The sequence below is a fragment of the Zootoca vivipara genome, chromosome 5, assembly GCF_965207765.1.
Source record: "Zootoca vivipara chromosome 5, rZooViv2.hap1.1, whole genome shotgun sequence".
Classification (NCBI taxonomy): Eukaryota; Metazoa; Chordata; class Lepidosauria; order Squamata; family Lacertidae; genus Zootoca; species Zootoca vivipara.
In genome coordinates, this window is record NC_142588.1 from 87158729 (window position 1) to 87182997 (window position 24269).

The window sequence follows — 24269 nt, forward strand, 5'->3', positions numbered from 1 at the left end:
ATACTTTGTTGGGAGCTGCCCAGAATGGCTAGGGCAACCCAGTCAGAAGGGTGGCATATAAATAATAAAATTATTGTTATTATTGGCACCAGTTGTATTGCAGAGGGGAAGGAGTTCCAAAGCTGGGGTGTCTCCTCTGAGGAGGTTCTCGTCTGTGCGGCTGCCCATTGAATTTCAGGAAAAGGTTGCACTGCTGAGATCTCCTGGCTGACCTGTTTGTGCAGGCTCCTTTATAGAGGAGCAGGCATTCTCTCAAGTAACCGGGCCCCAAGTTGTTTAGGGCTTTCAGCTAGTACAAGAATGGGCTCTGTAGCATTTTGACAGCCAGTGCAATTCTTTCAGAACTGGTGTTACATGCGCACAAACAGGTCGCCTCCACCTGGGCTGTAGCTACAGCATTCTCCAATTAGCGGCAGATTTCAGCCCCATGTGGAGTGCATTATAGTAATCCAGTCTTAAGGTTACCAACCCATGGGTTGTGAGGCAGAGCAATCATGAGGCGTAGTGACATCAGTTTTGACATGAGTCAGCAGTGTGATGCAGCAGCTAAAAAAGCCAATGCAATTCTGGGCTGCATAAATAGGAGTATAGCATCTAGATCAAGGGAAGTAATAGTACCACTGTATTCTGCTCTGGTCAGACCTCACCTGGAATACTATGTCCAGTTCTGGGCACCACAGTTCAAGAAGGATACTGACAAGCTGGAACGTGTCCAGAAGAGGGCAACCAAAATGGTCAAAGGCCTGGAAACGATGCCTAATGAGGAATGGCTTAGGGAGCTGGGTATGTTTAGCCTGGAGAAGAGAAGGTTAAGGGGTGATATGATAGCCATGTTCAAATATATCAAAGGATGTCATATAGAAGGTGAAAGGTTGTTTTCTGCTGCTCCAGAGAAGCGGACACGGAGCAATGGATTCAAGCTACAAGAAAGAAGATTCCAGCTAAACATTAAGAAGAACTTCCTGACAGTGAGAGCTGTTCGACAGTGGAATTAGCTGCCAAGTAGTGTGGTGGAATCTCCTTCTTTGGAGGTCTTTAAGCAGAGGCTTGACAGGCATATGTCAAGAATGCTTTGATGGTGTTTCCTGCTTGGCAGGGGGTTGGTCTGGATGGCCCTTGTGGTCTCTTCCAACTCTATGATTCTGTGATTATTATTATTTTTTTTTGAGGGACAGTGCTGTGTGGGCTGCAAAGCCTGCCCTGGCCATAGCTAGGTTGCTTCCCAAGGTGCAATGGAGGTTGGTCGTCTCATTGCCAGGGTTGAAGTAAGAGTCACCTGTTATCCTGGTCCACTTCTATGCAAGGGGTAACCATGGAGAAAAAGCAGCTGTGGTGTCTTTTGTCCGTTTCCGATCTGGCCCTGACAGTCGCTCCACCACCCAACTTGCTGTAGTTGATCAGGATCCAGGTAAAAGGGCCAAGAATGGAAGGGAAAGGAGACGGGAGAGACTGTAGCATCGGGAGACTTCACAGAAAATGGATGTTTTTGGGGCTTTGAATCTGGCACCCTTACGGGGAATGTGCAGGGTGCCGTTCTCTTACATCTGAGTTAATTGCAGCTGCCCTGACAATACGAGGAATGAGAGACCGTGATGGAAAAGCAAGGTTGACCCTGTGTGCACTAAAAGCATAGCTCAGAACACTCTGCGTCCACATTACAGAAGATTCTGTGGCCACGTGCTGAACTTGCACAGGGAATCAGTAACGCAGGAATCTGCATGAGATTCAATACATGCTTCAGGCATGACAGGAACCCTCTGAATAGTATTGGCAGAGGCACCCATCAAGCCTGTTTCCTGTATGATAGAACAAATTCCTTGTGACATGTGGAATGTGGCATATTCATTGCATGCCCTGGCTCAGGAGAATGGTGTTGTACTGTCACCAATGCAAGACCTAGTAGTCCTCTTTCTCCACTGGGCTGTGCACACACTCAAATGTGTAGCACAAAAATGTAGCTAAAAATCCTTCATTCTCATCCTCAAAAGCGCTGCTTTCAGTCTTGATTGATTCTAGATCCTGGGTGCCCTTGAAAACTCTCATTGATTAGGTTATCCATGCATTTTCCTCCCTGCACATGCCTCAGGTGAATGAAGAAGGAAGTGGCAATTCCAATATTGAAATAAGCCCACTTCCAATATCATTGGATGGGTGTAGATAAATCCCCCATTGCCGGGTCCTCCTACATGTTTTCAAAAGGACACACAGCAGGGTAATGCAGACTCAATCTGCAATGTGCTTTTATTTTCAGAATGAAACCAGTTTCTCAAGAAATATTTTTCACAGGCAAAAGAGATGCTGTAAATCTTGATTGTATGTTCTATGTAGAAAAATCTCTTGAAGTACTGAGTCTGTATTGATTTTAAAATAAAATGTTGTATGTATGCAGCCTTGTTTACTTCTTCCGACCTTTGTGGATACCATTGTGCCCTTCCCAGTATTAGGGAATTAGGGAGAACTGAAACTTCCTGGAAGGAGGACACACACACACACACAGAGAGAGAGAGCATTATACAAAGCTTAAAAACAGTAAAGCAAGAATGACAGGATTTTCATGCCACTGAAAGATTATCTTCTTTACATTTATAACTCTCATCATGAGTAGATTGTTGGATTGTATGTTCCAGCTTTTTTTCAAGAGACATTTAGAACTTCAAATGCTGCAACAAATTAATTTGCAAGATAGAGACAATAATGAGGGATTCCATTTCAAGACACGTCTGTGAAACGTTATGAAAGCTTAAAAAGGAAAAGAAGAAGCGTGAACTGGCAGTCATCATTTATTAATATAAGGAAAAGCTACTGAAAAAGATGCAAAAGCAACAGCAGTTGAAGCTTCTTCTTCTTCTTAATCCAGAGGAAACGGAACTGAGAAAGCATAATCAGATGGTACCCTCTTAACAATGTTATAGGCAAAAGAACAAGTTTTATAGAAGGGAAACAGGACAAACAAAACTTGGGACTTCAAATGTAATAGGATTATTTTAAGGAATTTTTTTCAAAAACATTTTTGTACAGGAGACATGTAAAATACTTTTGATATTTACTCAACTATATTCATTGAGTTTGCAATTTCTGGGTTAGCATGGCATAAACTCAGGATTATGCAGGAATTAAGGGGTTACCAACATTTTGATCCTGGCGATTATGAACAAAATATTTATTGCTTCTAACTATCACCATTACTTACTATAGCTGTTATAGATATGTCTTCAGACCTTCATTCTGCTTTTTATAAAATGCTCTTTCTAGGATATGTCTATACTGGTCAACAAGGCTATCATTTAAATTGGGAAGGAGCCCATCTAGGAGAAATAAAACTCTGATCCAAAACTTCTGCTGACTTGCAGGATATCTTCGGCAGAAGACGGGGCTAAGGAGAAAATCATATACTGTACAAACCTGGAGTGGAATCCCTAAGACAGTTTGATGGTGCCTTGTACACCTCCTTCTGGCAACTCCTGCAGCCAAGCTGGAGCCAAATGTATTGCTCTGCTCTCCTTTGGACCTCATCACTGATGCCAAAAGGGTGGTCTTGTTAACTGGGCAGTCTAGGACCTTCATACACACTGTCCGGGGGGGGGGGGCAGTTCAGTACTACTAAAAACAATGCAGAAAGCAGCAGTAACAAGTCACCAAGTCTCTGCAGCCGCAGTGGGTGCTGTGAATCTTCCACCCCCGGAGGCACTCCATTGCCTCTCGAGACAGATGGATGCCAATGACATCCCTATTTAGCTGTAATAACCATTATTTTTAAAGTTCTGTCCCCAAAAAAACCCGTGACCCGTGGGTACAGGGGTCAAATCACACAGGTTTCCATTATATAGTTTATTAAATATATGATGTGGATCTGAGTGTAAGGTAGTTTCTATCATATTGTTACACACCACTCCAACCTCCGAGCAGTATGAGGTTCCAGGGGTACCAGGCGTGTGTACCAAGGTCTGTGTTTCCTTTCAGAAAAAGGCACAGCAGAGATGGTGGTGTCCTTGTGATATACGGTTTATTTACACATATATACAACCTGTGCGTAGGTGGAGGGAGAGCAGAGCATTCACATACCAAGAGAGTCCCGTTCCTTCCATTGCCACAGCCTCAGATTCCAAGAGACCCCAAGCATTGTGTCTGACCCACTCTGTAGCCCAGAGGTCGGCAACCTCCGGCCCATGGGCCAGATACAGCCCACGAAGGCCATTTACCCAGCCCACAGGCCACCCGCTCGGCGAGTCCCCCATGCACTGCGCTAAACCAGCACAGCACGGCACGGGGACTCGCAGAGCAGCGCCAGAAACGACACCTGCGCCAGCCCAGACGCCAAAAAACGCTTCTGCGCAGGCGTTATTTCTGGCGTCTGCGCAGCCACAGAAGCGATTTCCGGTGGTGCAGACATGCGCAGGTGCCATTTCCTGTATCCCGCTGTGCTTGTCCGGCCCACAGACGATGTCCGTGGGAACGATCCAGCTGGCCCATGGCCGGATAACCTTGCCAATGCCTGCTGTAGCCTAAAACAGACTGCTCTGCTCTGCCTATCCCCCCAGCTTATAAAACTGATACAGTACTTGTTTCCTGTTTGCTTACCACATTGCCCACTGCAATTCTGCCCTTCCCTCCTCAAACTCTGGCTTTTTGTTTCTTCTGCCTTTCACATCAGGGAGGGGCTTTCCTAATTTTCTCTTGAGGGGGTGTGCCTGAGAGTCTCTGTTCATGGCTCCGCCATTATTAGCTTATTAGCTTTGTCCCTCCCACACTCCGCAAACTATGCCAGGCTGGGCTGGCTTCTTAGGATAAGCCGAATCACATAATTGGAAGGGACCCCAATGGTCATCTAGTCCTACCCTCTGCAATGCAGGAATCAAAGCATCCACAACAGATTTCCATCCAACCTCTGCTTAAAAACCTCCAAGGAAGCAGAGTCCACAACCTCCCAAGGGAGACCATTCCACTGTCAAACAGCTCTTACTGTCAGAAATCCAGCAGAGTTTGGCACAGTTTAATCAAACCTTGATTATTTCTAACTTTTACTAAATCCACGAATTATGGGGAGGATTTGGCACCCAGGAATTTATGGGATCCTTGCCCCCCTCCAATTTGTAACAATATGTTCCAGGTTTTTGTTCTAAATGAAAAGCAGTCTCAGAAGTCTGCAATTTTGAGTGGAACATCATTTTTTGTTTATCCAAAAGGGTAGTCACACGCACCTCTCCACTGTGGGGCAATTTGGGGCAGGTGTGGTTTTGAAAGGGGGATATGGCTGCTGAGGAAAGGGTTAAGCACTTCGTCCCTTGCAACTGCTCTGTCTGTCCAAAATGTCAGCTTTCCAATGCTTCTTTTTCATTAACCCCCCCCCCCCCACAACCTCACAAAAACAGGCGTGTAACATAGAGTTTCCCTCCAAGTTTTAAGGTACACATCCCTTCTACTGTGAAAGGAATGCAGAGCCCTTACTGTAACTGAGTTGGCAGATTCTTCAGCTCAGATTACAGGCGGACTGTATGTGAGAGGATCAGCAGTGAAAGTCCACAAGACTTTATCCTAATTTTATCAGATTACTTCCCCTGAAACTCTTCTTTTGAAGTGCTCTTCAACAGAAGAACAAATGGGGAAGACATCAATGCTTCATAAAGCTGAAAGCTTCTCCCTGGGGTAATTGAAATATTTCTTATCAAAGGATTGATAAGATCAGGTTGCAGCTGTAACAAAGAAGAAGCAGATAAAGCCAAGTGGAAATCGGTAAGACAGCGCTGGTGGTACAAGCCTATTGAAGATGGTCGAGCTAATTAGAATCTATAACTCAGGACATTCCATTACATGCTGGGCAAATGACCCTGTAAGTTTCAAGTCTATCTGCTACATTAGAAAAAAAAAGTTCAGATGTAAAAATAATAATGTGGCTGATGGATTCTGTATCCTTGAATGAGCATCACCAACCAGAGGTCTGGGTATCTGGCAAATTTCTTTTTAAAATAAGGTCCTTTGAGTTCAATATATGCATCTATCTTCACCAATGTTTAAAAACCTTCTAAAAATTTCACACAGAGCTTTCTGAGAACCAATGTTCAAAAGAAGGGGGGCAATGAAACATAATAAAGTTTTACCAAAAAAGAAAGAAAGAGGAAGTTGGGGGGAAAATTCCTATTAAAGACAGAGGTAGCTTAAATTGGGTAAAAGAAGAAGCATTGATCTAACAAAAATACAGGGCTTTAAATATATATAAAGCAGGGACTGACTTAGGGAACATTTTAAATTACAGCAGGATGTGGCTCTTGCTGCACCTGTAATTCAGACTTAAACACGTGTGGAGATTTCCAAATTGCTTCTCAACAGGTATATTTGTAGGGTTCTGGAGGATTATTATGAAGCCCTAGATATGGATACATTATCTTGATTTTTGTTTGTCAAAGTTATCCTTTGTCCTCAGTTTATGTTGGTGTGGTCCAGAGAACACATTATTGGATACAGTATCATCATAATAATAATAATAATAATAATAATAATAGTTGTACTACACCCATCTGACTGCTTTGCACCAACCACCCTGGGAAGCCTGCAACATGAGATATCAAACATCAAAAGCTTCCCGATTTCATATGTCTTTGGAAAGTTATATAATTGTTTATCTGTTTGACCATCTGATGGGAGGGCATTCCACAGGGCGGGTGCCACTACCAAGAAGGCCTTCTACCTGGTTCCTTGTAACATTACTTCTCGCGGTGAGGGAACCTCCAGAAGGCCCTCAGAGGTGAACCTCAGTGTCTGGGCGGCTGAACGATGGCAAAACTCTCATTTCTATGGTCTTCCTTGGTAGCTTTGAATGAGTCATCCACTCTTTCAGCCTCAGTTCTTCATCTGCAAAATATGAAGTGTAGCAGCAGGTGATCTCACAAAATATTATTTGGCGCCCAAGACTGAGTACAAATTACCCTTTACTCCAGCTTCAAATGCTTGAAAGATAAGGGGTGGCCAAGCCTCCATTGCCCTGTGGTAATTCAATTTTGGGGGAAGGCTAGGCTAGAACTGCCTTCCATGATAGTTATGCATAGGGAGGGTTTTTAGGAGGAATATTAATTCATGTGAACTCCCATCTTTAGATGGATGTAGCACAGCACATGCACAGGTCCACCATATCAGGTTGAAAACATGCCATACATTTGAAGAATTTTGTAAAGTTATTCCCCCCCAAAGGATCATAGGAAGTGTAAAGGTACGTTAAGGGTGCTGAGTATTAAGAGGTGTAAAATACAATTCTCTGGATTCTTTTGGGTGGGGTGCTTTAAATGTATGTTCCAAAAACAAGCAATATGAATCAGCAAATTTTACAAAACAGTGACTCCTCTCCAAAGAAGCAGCCATGTGGGGAGAAACATAATTGCACTTGGCAGCAAGGACTTTTGTCCTTCTCGGGACAAAGGAGCACCCTCATACATCATTTTATGCTCCATCATTTGTTTATTTATATACTGCTCTTTTAAAAAATAACAAATCCCAGGGTAGTTGTCATAGCAATGCCTATTGCATTACTAAAATTACTCCAATCTGAATCTGAAGAAGTGTGCATGCACACGAAAGCTCATACCAATGACAAACTTAGTTGGTCTCTAAGGTGCTACTGGAAGGAATTTTTTTATTTTGTTTCGACTACGGCAGACCAACACGGCTACCTACCTGTAACTAATCCAATCTGAATGGTTACTCCCAAACTGCAAAATAAGAAGTATGGTACCTGATCTTATTGGGCTGTTGTAGAAACAAGCAAGGGAACAGGCCTATGAAGTCCACCTCTACAATTCATATTTTGCAGTTGGGAAACTGAGGCCGAGAGTGAGTGACTTGTTCAAATATACCCAGCACATCCTCACCGAATATTTGAAGCTTTCTTAAGTGGAATCTACACACATATAAAAAATGTTTTGAAAATGCTTTTTAAAAAATACATTGAATTTTCCATAAGGCCATCACCATCTAGTGTAGGGGTAGTGTAGGGGTAGTCAACCTTTTTATACCTACTGTCCACTAATGCATCTTTCTTGATGGTAAAATTTCCTTACCACCCACCAGTGCTTGATGCAAGGATCCAGCTTGTGCCGTAGAACCCCCTACCGCCCACCTAGAATCCTGAAACGCCCACTAGTGGGCGGTAGGGACCAGGTTGACAACCCCTGATCTAGTGTCACATGGTATATTCCACTTAAAATGTTTTATTTGCAGCTGGATAGCTGAGTCTTTATACCACTTTAACAGTCATAGTTCCCCATCCCCAAGAATACTGGGAACTATAGTGTGTTAAGGGTGCTAGGTATTATAGCTTTGTGAGTGGCAGTTCCTAACCACTCTCACCACTACAATTCCTCGGGGAAAGTAGTGCTTTAAATGTATAATATGGACGTGACCCTGGAAGTTCACAGAAATTGTATGATTTGCCTTTAAATTTCCTAGGCCTCTGGATCATGCTGACTTTTCTCAAAGGGAAGATTAAGTCACATATATAACATGCACACAGAAATATATTTTCAGCTCTTTTTTCTCTTGCACTGCCCTGTATTCTTTTTTCTATTATTCCTTTCTATTATTCATTGTCCATCTCATTTCTGCCTTCTCATGTCTCTTTTCTCCCTCCTCTCATTAGTCTCCTACTAGCCCAGTTTTATTAATAATGTTTTAATGTATTCAGCATCTAACATTCGGCCATTTCTCTCCTACAGTCTTCACTAACATTTCCCATGCTGGAAAAAGACTTTTGCTTGGAAGTACCAATTCTACCCAGCAGGGGGAGGGGAAATCCCAGTGTTACGGAGACAGGCTGAAAACCCAGTTAGCTAGGATTATTATGGAATATGGTACAAATTGCAGTTTGGAGCAGACTCCAACCTCAGGGCTCAAAGGATGCAAAAGAAACCCAGTGGAATCGGAGAACACAATTTATAACTTTGTTGGCAGATGACCTGGAACATTTGACAGCAGGGCAAATTCAGTTGAGTTTATAAACAGAGCAGCCTTGGTGCTTAATTTTTATTGAGGCTACATCATCACGATCACTAAAGCATTTTCTGCTCCTTATTCTGTGAGTGAGGATGCAGACGATTAGTTCTTTTTACTAGTGTTTCACATTACTGCCAATCATAAAGTGAAATAAAATCTGGAGATTAGAAATCATGAAATATTTGTGCATGTGTGAACCAGGTCCAAGCATTGAATAATTGATGGTATGGTATATCCAGACATGTACAAGAGTATGTGTACCATTGGCCATTTTAGGTATATTATTTCCCCATGTTGCTTCTCAGTCTCGCAAATGGCTGTTGACTGGTTGTCAACAATAATTCTGCTTTAAAATTATTTCATCCCACTTAAACCAATCTATGGGTTCCAAGAAGCATTCCAGATGCATGCTGAGACAAACCTTTCTCTACCAGCCTCCTTAAGTCCATGGAAATTCTTTGGAAAGGAGTAGGCCTTGCTCCTCTCAGGCAGAACATGAGTGAAAGCAAGTCTGAGAACCCCGAGAATCAGGCTGTTTGTTGACTTAAATCCTATTATTTCAGCCAAAGAGTCTTGTGCATCAGTCTATTGAGTCACATTCTGTCACATGTACATTAATCATGTGAACTTAAAAAGGATTTGGTATAATCAATATTTCAAGTTTCAATTGTTCTGTGTTGCTCCTTCCTTAGCCCAGTCCCCTCAAGATGTTTTAAATTCTTTTCCTGCAGCAGTAACTGGCCCTCCACACCAGCCTGTGAAATACACTTTGACTCCTAAACACTCTGGCATTTATATTTCCAGCACAAACTTTAATTTGGCAAATTCACATGTAGATTGCAGCACGCCAAGTTAAGCCTTATCATTATTGGTCCAGAACTATGAATAATATTCCAAATATAGTCTTGTGGGTGCTTCTCGTGGCTCTGTCAATTTCTTTTTAAATTAGCAGAATCTTAGCAATTTCAAATCTTACGGCTTTTGTATTTTCAAAGGAAGAGTACCCGTGTTTCTCATATTTTAAGTCATCCCTACAAAATAAGCCATGGCAGGATTTTTCTGAGTTGAAGAAATATAAGACATACCCCAAAAATAAGCCGTAGTGGTGGGAGCAGGTCTGGATGGCGCCATGGAAGAGGAAGATGCCTGTCAGCGCCCGGAACCGGCTGCTGCTGCCCCTCCAAAATGTCCAGCAGCATGCACCGCGCCAAGCGCTGACCCGGCGGCGGGACTGGCAAGAGCCCCAGTGCGTGCTGCTCCAAGCCCCGACCCGGCGGCGGGACGCAGCAAGAGCCGCAGCGCGCGCTGCTCCGAGCCCCGACCCGGCGGCGGGACCCGGCAAGAGCCTCAGCGCGCGCCGCGTGGAGCCCCGACCTGGCGGGACCAAGCAGGGTGCCCTGCTGAAGCACCGACAACGCGCGCAGCAGCAGCCAGTTCCGGGCGCCGAGCCGCGACAGGAAGAGGAGGGACGCAGCGGGACGCAGCTACGACGACAAAAAACACCCGGCCGAGCCTTCATTGGCCGCCGCGGCTGCCACTCGCTGGTCCCTCCTCTTCCTGTCGCGCGCGCTGCAGGTCCCGCCGGTCCCGCCGCTGGGTTGGCGCTTGGCGCTGCTCCAAGCCCCAACCCGGCGGCGGGACGCAGCAAGAGCCGCAGCGCGCGCTGCTCCAAGCCGGGATCCGGCAAGAGACTCAGCGCGCGCCGCGTGAAGCCCCAACCCGGCGGGACCCAGCAGCGTGCCCTGCTGAAGCGCCGACAACACGCCCAGCAGCGCAGCAGCAGCCAGTTCCGGGCGCCGGACAGGGGAGGTACCATACTGTAATTTTTTAAAAAAATAATAAGACACCCCCCGAAAATAAGCCATAGGCTTATTTTCTTGAGTAAAAAAAATTATAAGACATGACTTATAATATGAGAAACATGGTAGCTTTTCTGTTGTATGTCTAGGTGCAACCTGTACGCATTTCCACTGGGGAGAATCTACCAGTTTGCAAAGAACTACCTGCAACATAGTCCCCCGCCTTTAAATTAAGCATTAAGTTACCTAATTAGTTTTTTATTGTTCCTGAAAATAGCATTATAGGACTGTTTTTATCTAGATTCTTTTTAAGAATCTCTTATGGGTGATCTAGAAATAAGACAAATAAATGTTTACTTTCACTTTTAACACACTTCAAAAATATTTGTTGTGCCCACCATTGCATCATAGTGGACGGCAGGGAAGAAAACTAGTACGAAAGTAACAGTGGGCCTGATTGCAGCAAATATTGTTCTATTTTTTCATTATAATGTTGGCCTTTCCCCACTACTACTGCACCAGGAACAACTCTACTGTGTGGTTAAAAAAAAGCTCCGTGGGGTGCAATACCAGTCTCCCTCAATGCTTTTCTTCTCTCACGCTTTTCAACTTTTTCTGATCTGTTTTACTTGAATTATTCTGATGGCATTTTGGTTTATGTCGGTTTAATTATTTGCATGTTTTAGATTTTTGCGTGCACATTAGTATGGCCAGGCAGTGTGATCCCCGCAAAACCTGCCAAGATGCTGCTGGGAGCCTCTCTTATTAAATAAATTTCAAAGTTTCGTGGCAGAGTATGGAGTACAACGCCCCACTTGCAGTTGCAAAGTGCATGCTTGCAAACATTGTAATGGATTTGGTCGCTAATCTCAGGTGTGTTCAGTGAAAACAAACAAGAGAACACTATCATTGAAAAGCAGGTCAGCTGGATCCGGACTCCGCCCCGCTCCCCCCCCGGCTTTACACCCAGATTACATTCAAGTTTGGGGCTCTTGCCTCCATGTCCGGCTGGTGAACCTCTGGCGACACTGGCCTGTAACCAACGACTCTTTAATCTTGCGTGTAAATAAAGCCAACCGCTCATTTGGGCCAGGACGACTCTGCCCTCAGCTTGGCGTGTTTGCGCGCTCCCGCTTTCTCACTGCGGCCGGCGGCAACTCCCACGGCCCACCGGCGCGCGGGGACAGGCAGCACCTCTGCGTGCACGTCTGAACGCAGCTTATCTCCCGTCACGGGGTGAGCGACTGTGCCGAGAACGCGCCTCTATAGATGTGGGCGCGCGGATCCCACCCTTGTTCCCCCTTCGGGTTTGATTCAAGGCGCCTTTAAACGACAGGCGTTTTTTCCCCACACGCCGCCCCCCGCCTGCGAGGGCTTTCCTGGAGCAAACCGTCGCGTGAGGCGGCGTTTCTCTAGCGCGTGTGCGCGAAGAAGCGGGAGAAGGACGTCGTGAGGACGAAGAAGAGGCGGTGCGACCCCCCGCTTAGTAGCAAAGGTAGCATAAAATAAAACAAAACACCCGCCTCTCCAAGGGAGCGAGGAAAACGAGCCCTCGCCCCCCATCTTGTTTCTCCCGTTTCGCGGCCTGAGGAGGCGCCGCCCGCCCTTGAGGCGCGCGCGAGGCGGCGGAGGTGGGAGGGGGGGCGGTGAGGCCTGAGGGAGCGGAGATCCCTACGCCTCCGTGAGTCGCCGGCGGCGGCGGCGGAGACTCGAGGGCGGCGCCGCCCGCCCCTTGGCCTCCTCCTCCTCCTTCCGCCTGCTCCGCTCCTCCCTCGGCCCTGGGCCTGCGTGGGGTGTGAGGAAGGGGGAAAAGCCCCGAGGGCGCCCCGTCCCTCCCTCTTCCCCTCCCTCCAGTCGCTCTCTCTCTCTCTCCCCCTCAGGTGGAGATAGTTTCTAGAAGCCCGTCCCGGCGTCCTTTGCGGCCCCAACATGGAGGAGCTGACGGTGGAAGTGCGCGGCTCCAACGGGGCCTTCTACAAGGTACGCCTCGCCCTAGCGCCGCCGGGAGCCCAGGGAGGAGCGGCCGCGGCGGGCGGCACGGCCCGTTACTGCTGGGTTGGGGCCGGAGGGGTGGGCGGAAGGGCGGCCCTCTGCAGCCACCCTCGGAGCTGGGAGCCTTTGGCCCAGGCCCGAGCGGGCAGACAGTGGAAGGTTGAACGGTTTCTTTTTTTGGGGTGGGTGGGGAGGATAAAAGGTGTGTGAGGCGAGGGGTGCGGGGCGGTGTGGCGTGTGGCTTTTGGGAAGGGCTTTTGGGTGACCGGGTGGGTGGGACCCTGGTGAGGTCTTGGGGAGAGCCCACGTTCTGCGTGCGTTACGTGTCCCCGCAGTGTTGAGGTGACGCTTTTTCTTTTTTGACACTCCAGAAAAGCGGTGTAATGTGCGAATGGGCTTCCCTTCGTTTCCCGGGACAGGGCAGGGCAGGGCTGGGCTGACTTTGTGAAGCACCTTGAGAAACCTCTCTCTGAGGGTTTTGTGTTGGAAGCTTTTTGTTTTTGTTTTGGCCTTGTTACCTTGATAAAAGTGGGGGAGGGAAAGGAACCTTCTGAATTTTACTGTGATGTGTTCAAGTAGGGCACGGGTGGGGTGGGGGTGTTATGAGTCACTTGTGAGGGGTGTGGGGGATGTCCTCTGTTGTTAGTCAAAATACATTTTATATCCCTTTACTAATATTAGATTCAGGTCAGGCAGCATGGAGTCACACCTCTGGCGATAAGTTTTAGAGAACATTTGTGCAAGCTAGGGCTAGAGGTAGGTTGAAAGGTGTGGGATTCTTCACCCAAAATGCCGGTTATTCTGTTTTAAATAAGGTACTCCTTCATAAAGCTAGGACTGCACGACAAGCTTAATACTTTTACAGACTCTTGAGTTTATTTATGTCACCAGAAAGCTTTCTTCACTGCCACCCTCCCTGGTATGCCAGGATGTTACAGGATCAATACAGGATACTCTCAGCTGTTGCTGTCAGTCTTTCTCCCTAAGCCAAGCCTTGAATGCTTGAAAATCCTAGACCTTTTTATGGCATGAGGCCTCTGTTCCTCTACAGGAGCACTGATAGGAGCCAGCATTGTGAATTACAAATTTCTCTGCGCACTGCGAAAGTTTTATTTATACTTAATCATAAATGTATGCCAATTACAACAAAACTATTCACTATGTCTGTGTTTTGGGTGGAGGTTGTGGTAAGTATAACTCATGTAAATGTGATGGGAATTTAAAGATTGTTGTTAGTTGATGTTCCATGCAACACCAATGGCAATTTTATAAAACTTAAGGTGAGGGGGTCTCTCTTGTAATAAGGTTTTGAAACTCCAATTACACTACATTTGCATTTTGTACTTGAAGTCATATGCATATCAACATGGGTCCTCCTCTTCATTTGTGGAATAAAATTTAATGTCTTGTATAAACTTTACAAATAAATCAGAATATAGGCAGTTCCTTTGTTCTAAAATTTATGTATTTTCTCAGTAGGGCCTTTTTACTGGTTAGTGGTGTCAGGAATTTCTGGGAAGTATTTTGCCTGCCATTTTATTTCTTTATGACCTTGTGCAACATACCCGTGCCATCCTTTAGTTTTATGACTCCAGGAGTGTTGAAATGTCTATCTCAGGCATCCCCAAACTGTGGCCCGCCAGATGTTTTGGCCTACAACTCCCATGATCCCTAGCTAACAGGACCAGTGGTCAGGGATGATGGGAACTGTAGTTCAAAACATCTGGAGGGCCGAAGTTTGGGGGTACCTGGTCTATCTTAAGATATTTTCAAATGCAAAGTCACAGTAAAAATCTGGAATTCATTTTTGTGATATGTGGATGACTTTTCAAAGACAGTAATTGCAGGCTTGATGACGAGAGAGATGTGATTTGACAACTTCAGTTTATATGTAAGAAGGTTAGACTGTTCAAGTTTAGTGCCATGGTATGTTAAAAGTTTTTCACTCAGCATTTTGAAAATTTTGTTCAACTTTAGTATGTACATACGATGAAATTATGTTTATACTTTGCTGAATCCATTTGGCCTTGACGCTTCCTCGCTTAGCTAGCACAAGCATTTATTTTTGTAGAAGTGAATTTTCTATTCTGCTTTTTCATGTGTGCACATGGAAGAAGGAGGAAAGTGTTGCTTTCAGAATGGTAAGCCTGTGATTTAAATAAAACCAACCAACTGACAATAATAGTTGGAACTCCTTGTTGTTGGTGGTGAAAGTAATACAAAGTCTCACTGAGACTGAATTTAATCAGTGATGATTGCTTCAGGCAGCCACATACCAGGCATATATGGTTCTTATCATGGATCACAGCACCATTTTAAAATTGAACATTGCTTGGGCCTAGTTGCTGCTAATGTAAAGCCAGGATTTCCGGAGCATTTAAGACATTGCCTTTTAGCATTTGTGGAGTTGTTAGCTACTGTTGTGACTAGCCCTTTGCCTTTACGTGGGCCTGGGATCAAAGTTGAAAAGGTTATGGCTATTGAAGACCATGTATGAATTGGAAAACTTACAATTTTAATAGTTGGTAAATCTGGAAATTTATATGTTTAACTTACTCTTGGATTTCTTTTTTCGTGATTTATATTGGCTAGTGACAATATATAATATAAATACATAATAAATAATAAGAATGTGACTGACACAAAAATAATTCCAAATCCTCCCATTTGAATGCAGGCCATCCTGTTTTAATTTCCTGAATAACTCAGGGAGGATATATTGACAGAATGCAAAATCCATGTGACTGTACGTGCTTGTAGATTCTTGCTTCAAAATTATGGCTATTTAAGATTCCCTCCCACAGCATGTTTATCTACAACAGGGATGGGGCAACTTGTAGTGTAGCTCTTTAGATATTGTTAGATTCATGACTCCCATCAGCCCTAGTCAGTGTGCCAGTAATTGGAGACAATGAGATTTGTAGTCCAACGATACCTGTTGTACAATAATTGCTTCAGAGCGCTCAGATGGATTAATTTTTTTAAATATACCCATTATTAGTAAGCTGCCATATGAGGCTTGATTTGTTCATGACCTATTACAGGGCTGTGGAACCTGTGGCTTTTCAGGTGTTACTGGACCACATCTCCCATTATCCCTGACCTTTGGTCCTGCTGGCTGGAGTGATGGGAATTGGGGGGTCTGACAACAAGTTTCCCACCTGTTATAACAAAGAATAAATAACCAGAAATATAGTTTAGAACCAGAAATATAGATATCAACAGTTATTTATTTCCAATTAGAGAAGGTTGCTGTTTGTTTGTTTGTTTTTAATCTGGTGATTTGTCAGTTGATGCAGGTACTTCTGATTTCAAATTGAAGCTAACTTTAGAAACCCTGTAGCCATAACTTGGTACCAGCATTCGAAACTCACCAGGTGCCAGACACATTTTGCACCTGGCTATCAACCACTTGCAACCAAGTGAAGATGCCCTGGTGCCAGGATGGTGCCTGACGTCTCCACCAGCTGGAGTTGTATGCCTGTTCTTTTTTTTGGGGGGGGGGGTTCCTCTGATCTGGACTGCTTTCATACACTAGGAAAACGTCCCGTAGAATTCTGTCAGTTATATTTTATCTTCACAATCAGAATGAGCTTCAGGAACCAAAAAGTCGTATTGCAGAAAACAATTTTTGAGCTGTCTGGTCCAAAAATGGCAACTAGGCATTCCTTTTCGGCAACTGTAACCCTGGTTTAACGAGCCGTTTGGCGCTTAGCTTATATATACTGTATATGAGTTTCTGACACTGCCAGTGGTACTTTCAAGAATTGGTCTGCCTGTGCGCTGAAATCTCTGTGGTGCTACTATTGTTAAAATTGACTGGAAACACTAGTACTGTACCAACTTCAATTTAAGAAGGATTTAAAATGGGGTTGGCCAAATTCCAGTGAGGTTAAGCCTTTCAGTGGCTACAAGTTATGTCTGTATACTGCCTCCAATATACCAGTTGCTGTTGAACAATTGCAATTGAGGGCTATTGCCATCAACTTGTGAGCTTGCCATAGGCATTTGGTTGATCATTGTGGGAAGCAACCCAGAGTGGCTAGGGAAACCCAGCCAGATGGGTGGGGTATGTATGTATGTATGTATGTATGTATGTATGTATGTATGTATAAATAAATAAATAAATAAATAAATAAATAAATAAAATAATTACTAGAAAGGCCTCTGATATAATCCAGCAAGGCTTTTCTTATGTACTCTTACGAAGTCAGATTGAATATCAGTTCTTTTCAGGTTTTTCCTCTGTGTACGGTGGTCAGTTTATAATCATTTAGAAGCTACTGAGATCCTTGGGGGATATTTTACTCTGTTTCCAGAAAATAATCTCTGGTAGTGGGAAGGGTATTCCCAGTAGTGACATTGCAGTTGTGGAATATCTTCTCCACAGAGGGGCCCTCAAAGTTACTTGGTTGATTTTCTGTGTCTTGAGGAAAGGCCAATTATTCTAGCATTTTGAAATGCAACAGATTCCTTAATATCTGGTTTTTATAGGTAAAGGGTAAAGGGACCCCTGGCCATTAGGTCCAGTTGCGGACGACTCTGGGGATGCGGCGCTCATCTCGCTTTACTGGCCGAGGGAGCCGGCATACAGCTTCTGGGTCATGTGGCCAGCATGACTAACTCGCTTCTGGTGAACCAGAGCAGCGCACGGAAACGCCGTTTACCTTCCCGCCAGAGCGGTACCTATTTATCTACTTGCACTTCATGCTTTCGAACTGCTAGGTTGGCAGGAGCAGGGACTGAGCAACGGCAAGCCCTAGGCTCTGTGGTTTAACCTGCTGTGGGTTTTTATATTGGCATATTATTTAGCAATTGTTGCCTTTCTTAGTGTGGCAAGCATCACAAGATGTAATTTTGAAGGCATGAGAACAGCCTTTGGACCAACAGGCAGGAAAACTGCACCACTGAAAACCTTGTTGGGAGATGAAGTGATGGGCAGAGCACTTTCAAGAACTGTACTCTTGGGAAAACATGGTTTCCAACACAGCAATTGATAGCATCCAGACTCTGCCTTTCTTGGAAGAGCTGGATGTCCCTCCCTCCCTGAATGAACTGAAGAACGCCATCAACTCTCAGGCATGTAGTAAAGCCCCAGGACAGAAATTTTGAAAGCCTTAATTCCTCTCTCATGAGTACCTTCTCTGCATTACATTCTCTGCATTCTCTGCAAACGTGATATGAAGGCTGGCAACATTAACCCCACTGTGTGGGAATCCCTTGCAGAAGACCACAGTGCTTGGAGGCAGACAGTCAGGTTGTATACCACAGTAGTGACCAAAGGAGGAATGACTGCAGGGAGGAGTGCAGAGAGAAGACACGCCATGGTGCACCTGTAGCAGCACAACCAGATGCCTCCATCTGCCCCAGCTGCAGTAAAAATGTTTCTCTCATATCATTCTCGACAGCCACAGCAGGTGCTGTAAATCTCTCTCAACAATTTGAGTTTACACCTTTTCCCATTGTGTCCCGAGATAGACAGACAACAAAGGAGTGGCTATTTTTGTCAAGAATTGTGAAATCTGAGTTTTAGAACAAACATTTGCCAAAAATCTTATGGGAAATCCAGTGTTAATATTGGATGATGTTTACCATTTCAGAAGAACTTGGAAATTTGCAGTGAAATAGTTTGCATTGCACTAGCCATTGTTAAATTAGTGCAGGTTAGAAACTGGACAATGCCATACTCAAAGGAAGAAGGCACAAAGTTTTTGTCAAGTTCAAATAATACATAGATTTTTGCAATTTTGGAACTACTAGATTTTTGCAATTTTGGAACTATGCTTTAATATCTGCTTCCAATGGTTAGTTTGAGCCGTATTTGTTCTTTGCCAGTACTTGTTGCTTTCTGCTGCCCATGAGTATCCATGTCTCTGTTGGGTTGAGCTTTACTTTGCTATCTCACAATCACTGGCAAGTTGCATAGCTGTAAGCTTATTTTAGGTTATCTGCTTCTGATAGTAGAGGCTCTTGAGAAAATAGGAAGTTAAATATTTTATTTCGTGTTATGTCACTACAGTGGTACCTCGGGTTAAGAACTTATTTCGTTCTGGAGGGCCGTTCTTAACCTGAGGTACAACTTTAGCTAATGGGCCCCCCCCTCTGCTGCCGCATGATTTCTGTTCTCATCCTGAAGTAAAGTTCTTAACCCGAGGAACTATTTCTGGGTTAGCGGAGTCTGTAACCTGAAGCGTCTGTAACCTGAAGTGTCTTTAACCCGAGGTACCACTGTATAAAACACTATTTTTTCCTTTGGGTGTATTATGATTTTGAAAAATCAATTTGAAATCCCAGTGTACAAAGTAGCATAATAAGAATAGTTTTCTAGACAACTAAACATATTCAGAGAAATTGAGAAGCTTTCAAAAGAATGGTCTCAATATATCTGATTTTTTTCAAATGACTTTGTGATGTGACTGATATTGACTTCTGATAAAATAAGTCTGCTAAACCTGGGATCGGGAACCTGTGGCCCTATAGATGATGTTGGACTACAACTCCCATTATCCATGACCATTGACCATCTAGGCTAAGGGTGATAGGAAGAGAATCCAACAACATCTGAAGGTCAAAGCCTTTCCATTCCTGAAATAAACTTATCAAATTCTTCGTTGTTCAGATCATTAAAGCTTTTATGTTGGTTGAACTCCTGCCAAGTACAACATAGTACAAATTTCATTCTATACTGATTCTTCATCAGTATAGAATTTATACACTTGTTTTTATTTGAGAAACTTGGCATGCTTCATGTTTAATCATAAAGTGATCAGATGTGCATAAATGAGACAGTATAGTTCTTATGTGGAAATTATAACACCACAGTATCATATGAGGAGCCTGTTTCAGTGCACGCTTGTGTGAATAGATCAAACCCCTTTTTATGGGATGCTCATTGCAGGGGTATTGTCAAACTAGCAATGTGAAGCATAATGAACAGTTCTATAACTCCCCTGTTATGCATGTTTGTATTTGCTCTGGGTCTTGAGGGACACATTTCCCCCCGATTCCCCCCCCCTTTGCTCTTTGTTATTACTGATCCAGTATTTCCTTTGATACATTGATATACCAGTGACACAAACAAACACTGAGAGTAGTCGTTGGAGCTTTGATTTAGATTCTAAGCTTTACTGATGTGTGCACATCAAAGTCATAGAATCAAATTACAAATAACTAAGTCCAACCCATACTTGTAAGTTTATTATAACTTCATTTATTACATCTATATTCCACCTTTCCCCACGGAGCTCAAGGTCCTGTGCATTGTTTTCCCCATTTTGTCTTCACAACAACCCTGTGAAGTAGGTTAGGCTGAGTGGCAGTGACTGGTGAGCTTCATATGTAAGTGAAGATTTGAATCCTTGTTTTCTAGCTCCGAGTCCAACACTCTTAATCACCATACAACAAAGGAACATAGGAGTCTGGCCACTGGTCTGTCTATCTCAGTATGCTGACACTAACTTGATAGCAGCTCTGCAGGGTTTTAGACAGGAGTCTTAACCAGGCTGGCAGTTGAACCTGATAACATGTTCCTCCCATTCAGTTCCCCCCTCCTCCAGAGTTTATGAAGCAAAAGGAAACATCAGCCAAGGGAACACTAGTGGTTTGGTTAAAGGTAGAAATAGAAAGCTCTAAATGTGTAATGTAGCAGGAAATGGGGGAAGCAAAGTTATTTTCAGCTTAGGGTAAACTCCCACAAAAAGCTGTGATTTTGAAATCCCTCCAAATACCTCAATTCTAAGTTTACTTGCTCTGTTCTTAACAAGGTCTTGTTGAATCTCAGTACACAGGGGTTGTCAAACTGGCACCTACAAATGTTGGCTGGGCTTACTAGCCAGTCGTTATTTGTGGTTGTCCTCCCTTCATCCATTTAGCATGAGCAGAGGGCTTGAGAGGGGCTATTTTTTAATTTGTCCTGACTATGTGGAATATCTTACATTCCATAGCTTCAAACTATAGGGCAGGGGTGGCCAACTCCCAAGAGACTGTGATCTACTCAGTTAAAAACTGGCGGTGATCTACCCCAGGCATCCCCAAACTTCGGCCCTCCATATGTTTTGGACTACAATTCCCATAATCCCTGACCCACTGGTCCTGTTAGCTAGGGATCATGGGAGTGGTAGGCCAAAACATCTGGAGGGCCGCAGTTTGGGGATGCCTGATCTACCCCCTTTTTGGGGGTTCAGGTCAAAGTTGTTGAGTTTTTTCAGGGAGGAGGTAAAATGGTGCCTCTGGCTTCTTTGGGGGAGCCAATGATTTACCAGTGATCTACTGCAGACGTTCAGTGATCTACCAGTAGATCACGGTCTACCTGTTGGACATGCCTGCTATAGGGCATATGAGGGCTGCATTTCTGACTGTCCTTTTTGCTCTTGTTGAATGGATTTGTAAGATGCTTGAATTTTGGCATTGGGATTTTTGTTGATGTTGACAAACTGAATAATTTGTCAAGGAGAGAGGTGTGGGAGGCAGGGTGATAATGGGGTAGTTAGATCAGAAACAAAGGTGAATGTTTAAGAGCTGTATGAACATTATGCTATCTAGCATTTTGTCTTCCAGCAGTGGCTACCTGGATTGTCCTTGGAAGTTCACTAGCTCCATCCATTCACTTAAATCTCATAGGTTTCAGTGGAACTAGATTAAAGCTGGCAATTTGTAGGCTGAAGTATTGGGATGCAACAACAAAGCTAAATCCAGTACTGAGACCAGATGATGGATTGTGTCTATAACAGGTTCAAGGCTCTCTTGGTGCAGTGGCTTGAGATTTGTTCTTCAAACAGTGTTGAGATTTGTTCTTTAAAATATAAAGCTGTATAGAAATGAAATTAATAACAACAACAACAATAATGTCCACCACAAAAAATCCCAACAGTACCTAGGCATTACATTGTGGTGACTGCAATGTAGGTTTAAGATGCCATTTGGCGATTAGATTATATTTCTGAGGTTTTAACACTGCCTGTGGACAAGGTCCATAGCATTGTGTTCTCTTGGACCCTGTTCTGCTGCTTAGTGCTCTGGTGGCATCTGGGCGATAACTACATTTTCCCTTCTTTCCTTGTGAGTCTGCTTCCCCCACCCCCCTTTTTAAGCTCTATGGTTTTTGTATAATTTTAAAGGTTGACATGTTGTATTTTATAGCATAGTCCACTGTGAAAAACTTTTTGGTTCTCAGTAGGCTTCTTCAGACTGTAGTGTTCAGCATTGTAAGAATAAGCCTAGGTGAGCCTCATGTTCCAAACATTTTTCTGGTGTGGTCATGAGAAGGAGTTTGCAAGCTTTTTGTCACAGATGGGGTGTTGGCTACTCCCGAGTAAGCACTCCACACATCCTCTGGATTTTCATAGTTTTATTGTGCATGCTATATACAGTGGTGAGATGTCTCAAATCATGTCTGCTCTGCATGGGGCAGAAGCCCACAATGGCGTCTCGTGGGCTCTGACCCCCCTTTTAAGACTCCAAACGCCCCTCCTCCTTGCTCTATGGGTCCTCCGTGGTCCCAAACCAGGCTCCTGAGGTGCCGTTCTCTCTCCTCCCTCCTTTCCAGCCCCTGCTGAAGCTAGCTCCTCCCCTGCTTCCCTGCTACCAACCTGGAGCTGAGCCACCAGGACTCTGCAGAGCCCTGGACCCGTCTTAACCCTTCCTGTTCCTGATTTGAACTCCCAGACTTGCTGCTGCTCTCCCATCTGATGGAAGTAAGCAGAGTGGGCTGCTCTCTGCAAGCCCTCTCTCTTACATCCACCCCCCCCTCCAGGCTCCCCCCCCCTTTCTGAGGCCTGGTTTGCCTGGTCTGATGTCTGTAAAGAGGGCTGGAAGCCTGACAGGTCTTCCTCCTCTGTAGTGTGTGTAAAATCCTGTTCCCCGTCGGTGCTGGGTGGCTGGTCCGTGTAGTTCCTTCCGTTGTCATCCTCCTCCTCCCTCTGGAAAATTGCTTCCGATTCCCGGAGGGCTCCTTGGGTCTGCGTCTCCCCTGCTCCCCACCTGGGATCGCCCTCCCCCTCTGTGTTCCCTGTGCTACTGACGTGTGGTGGTTTGGGTCTGTGGGAGAAAGGAGCGTGCAGTTCCAGTGTGCGGTCCTCCCCTTGCATGGTGTGCGTGGTTGCCTCCGCGTTTTGGGAAGCAGGAGTGCCCTGCCTGGCCATCAGACATTTTAACCCCCCCTCCCCCCACCGGGAGCCCGGGCTCGCTGTGGCACTGTAGACCTCCTCCTCTTCCTTTCTTTCTGGAACCTCTTGGCTGCCTTCTCCCTCCACCCTTCTGTCTAGTGTCTTTTGTGTGATTTCCTCCCCCTCCCTCCTGTCAGCGTCTTGTGTTGGATGTGTGTCACGTCCTCTGAACCTTGGCCTTTCCCTAAAGTGTGAGAGCAAAGACCTGTGACCCACGGGATGGACCTTTCTCGCTGTAGGTGCTTCCCCCCTGAAGGTGACAGGGTTGATCTGTGTCAGAACCTTGAAGGGCCCCAGCCTTCTGGGTGCCAGCTTCTTCCCCCTTCCCCCCATGGGAAGGCCTTCTGACCACAGCCAGACCCTGTCCCCTCCGTGGAAGACCTTCTCCAGTCCCCTGTGATGGTCTGCCCCCTCCTTGTAAGCCTCATTGCCCCTTGCCACGTCTCCATCCAGTTGTTGGTGTACTGTCTCCCTCCTCTCACCCCATGCCTCAATAGGTGGTCCCCCAATCTCCCCCTCCCCCTGCTCTGGGAAGGCTCTGGGGTTTCGCCCAAGACTGGCCTTACTGGGTGTGAGCCTCGTGAAGACATGTACTGCATGCCCCTCCGTGGGGTTGTCATGATATTGCTTGAGAATCTTCCCTCTGAGGGAGTCCTGGGGCATATACCGGGCATCATTGCTAAAGAGTAACCCCTCTTTCTCTGCAAGCCCTTCCCCTGCCCCTTCTCCCTTCCTCAAGTCCCTCCGTATGTTCTGGGTAAAAGTGTCCTCTTTGGTGAGTTGGCTCAGTTTCTCTTCCTGCATCCCCGCCTCTGCGTCGTTCCATCCGCCTGGGGAGCTGATGTGGTGCGATCCTGAGGATTCTCCTTTCCTGCAGTGCTCCATGCCGTCTGCATCTCCAAAGGTGAGATCTCCCCGGCGCTGGCTGCCCACAGGGTCATTGTCCATTAAGTCCAAAGCTAGTACTTCTGCGTGCTTGTTCACTGTCATCTTCCGAGAGGGGGTCTGTCGCGTGACCTCACCCTCCTGCAATTCCCTGCTGTCTATGGCCGAGACGCTCATGGGAAGCTTCCTTGGGAAAAGGGGAATCTGATTCTGCCTAGCAAAGTCCACCGATAGGAAATCATTGCTGCTGCCCCTGCAGAGAAGCCCGACTGTCTCCTGGGTCTGGCCTCTTGGCAGCTGCAGACTCACTTCCATCTCTTTGTCGTGCTGTGGGGTGTTACAGGAGGGCTCAGTTGTTGGTGCTCTGCCTGGCCCCTCCCCTCCTGATCTGGCATCCAGGCTTGTGTCTGTGCCTGCCTGCTCTCGCCATTCCTTCCTCTGGGGGCAGTGTTCC

General features: G+C 45.4%; 1 protein-coding gene and 1 long non-coding RNA gene across 5 annotated transcripts in view; one reads left to right on the plus strand and one right to left on the minus strand.

Moving 5' to 3' along the window:
* Positions 1-1166: 1166 nt before the first annotated feature.
* LOC148685766 (uncharacterized) lies at positions 1167-12645 on the minus strand. Its single transcript, XR_015949906.1, has 3 exons — positions 11772-12645; positions 6683-6846; positions 1167-2468 (listed from the first exon to the last, which is right to left on the minus strand). It is a non-coding gene; the product is annotated as an uncharacterized LOC148685766 (long non-coding RNA).
* Positions 12646-12693: 48 nt separating this feature from the next.
* FXR1 (FMR1 autosomal homolog 1) overlaps positions 12694-24269 on the plus strand; it is a 37747-nt gene continuing 26171 nt past the window's right edge. For all 4 annotated transcript variants that reach the window (XM_035132625.3, XM_035132628.3, XM_035132627.3 and 1 more), the window contains exon 1: positions 12694-12755. In XM_035132625.3, the coding sequence (XP_034988516.1) occupies positions 12705-12755 (51 nt within the window). In that variant the 5' untranslated portion in view covers positions 12694-12704. The remainder of the gene's footprint in view (positions 12756-24269) is intronic.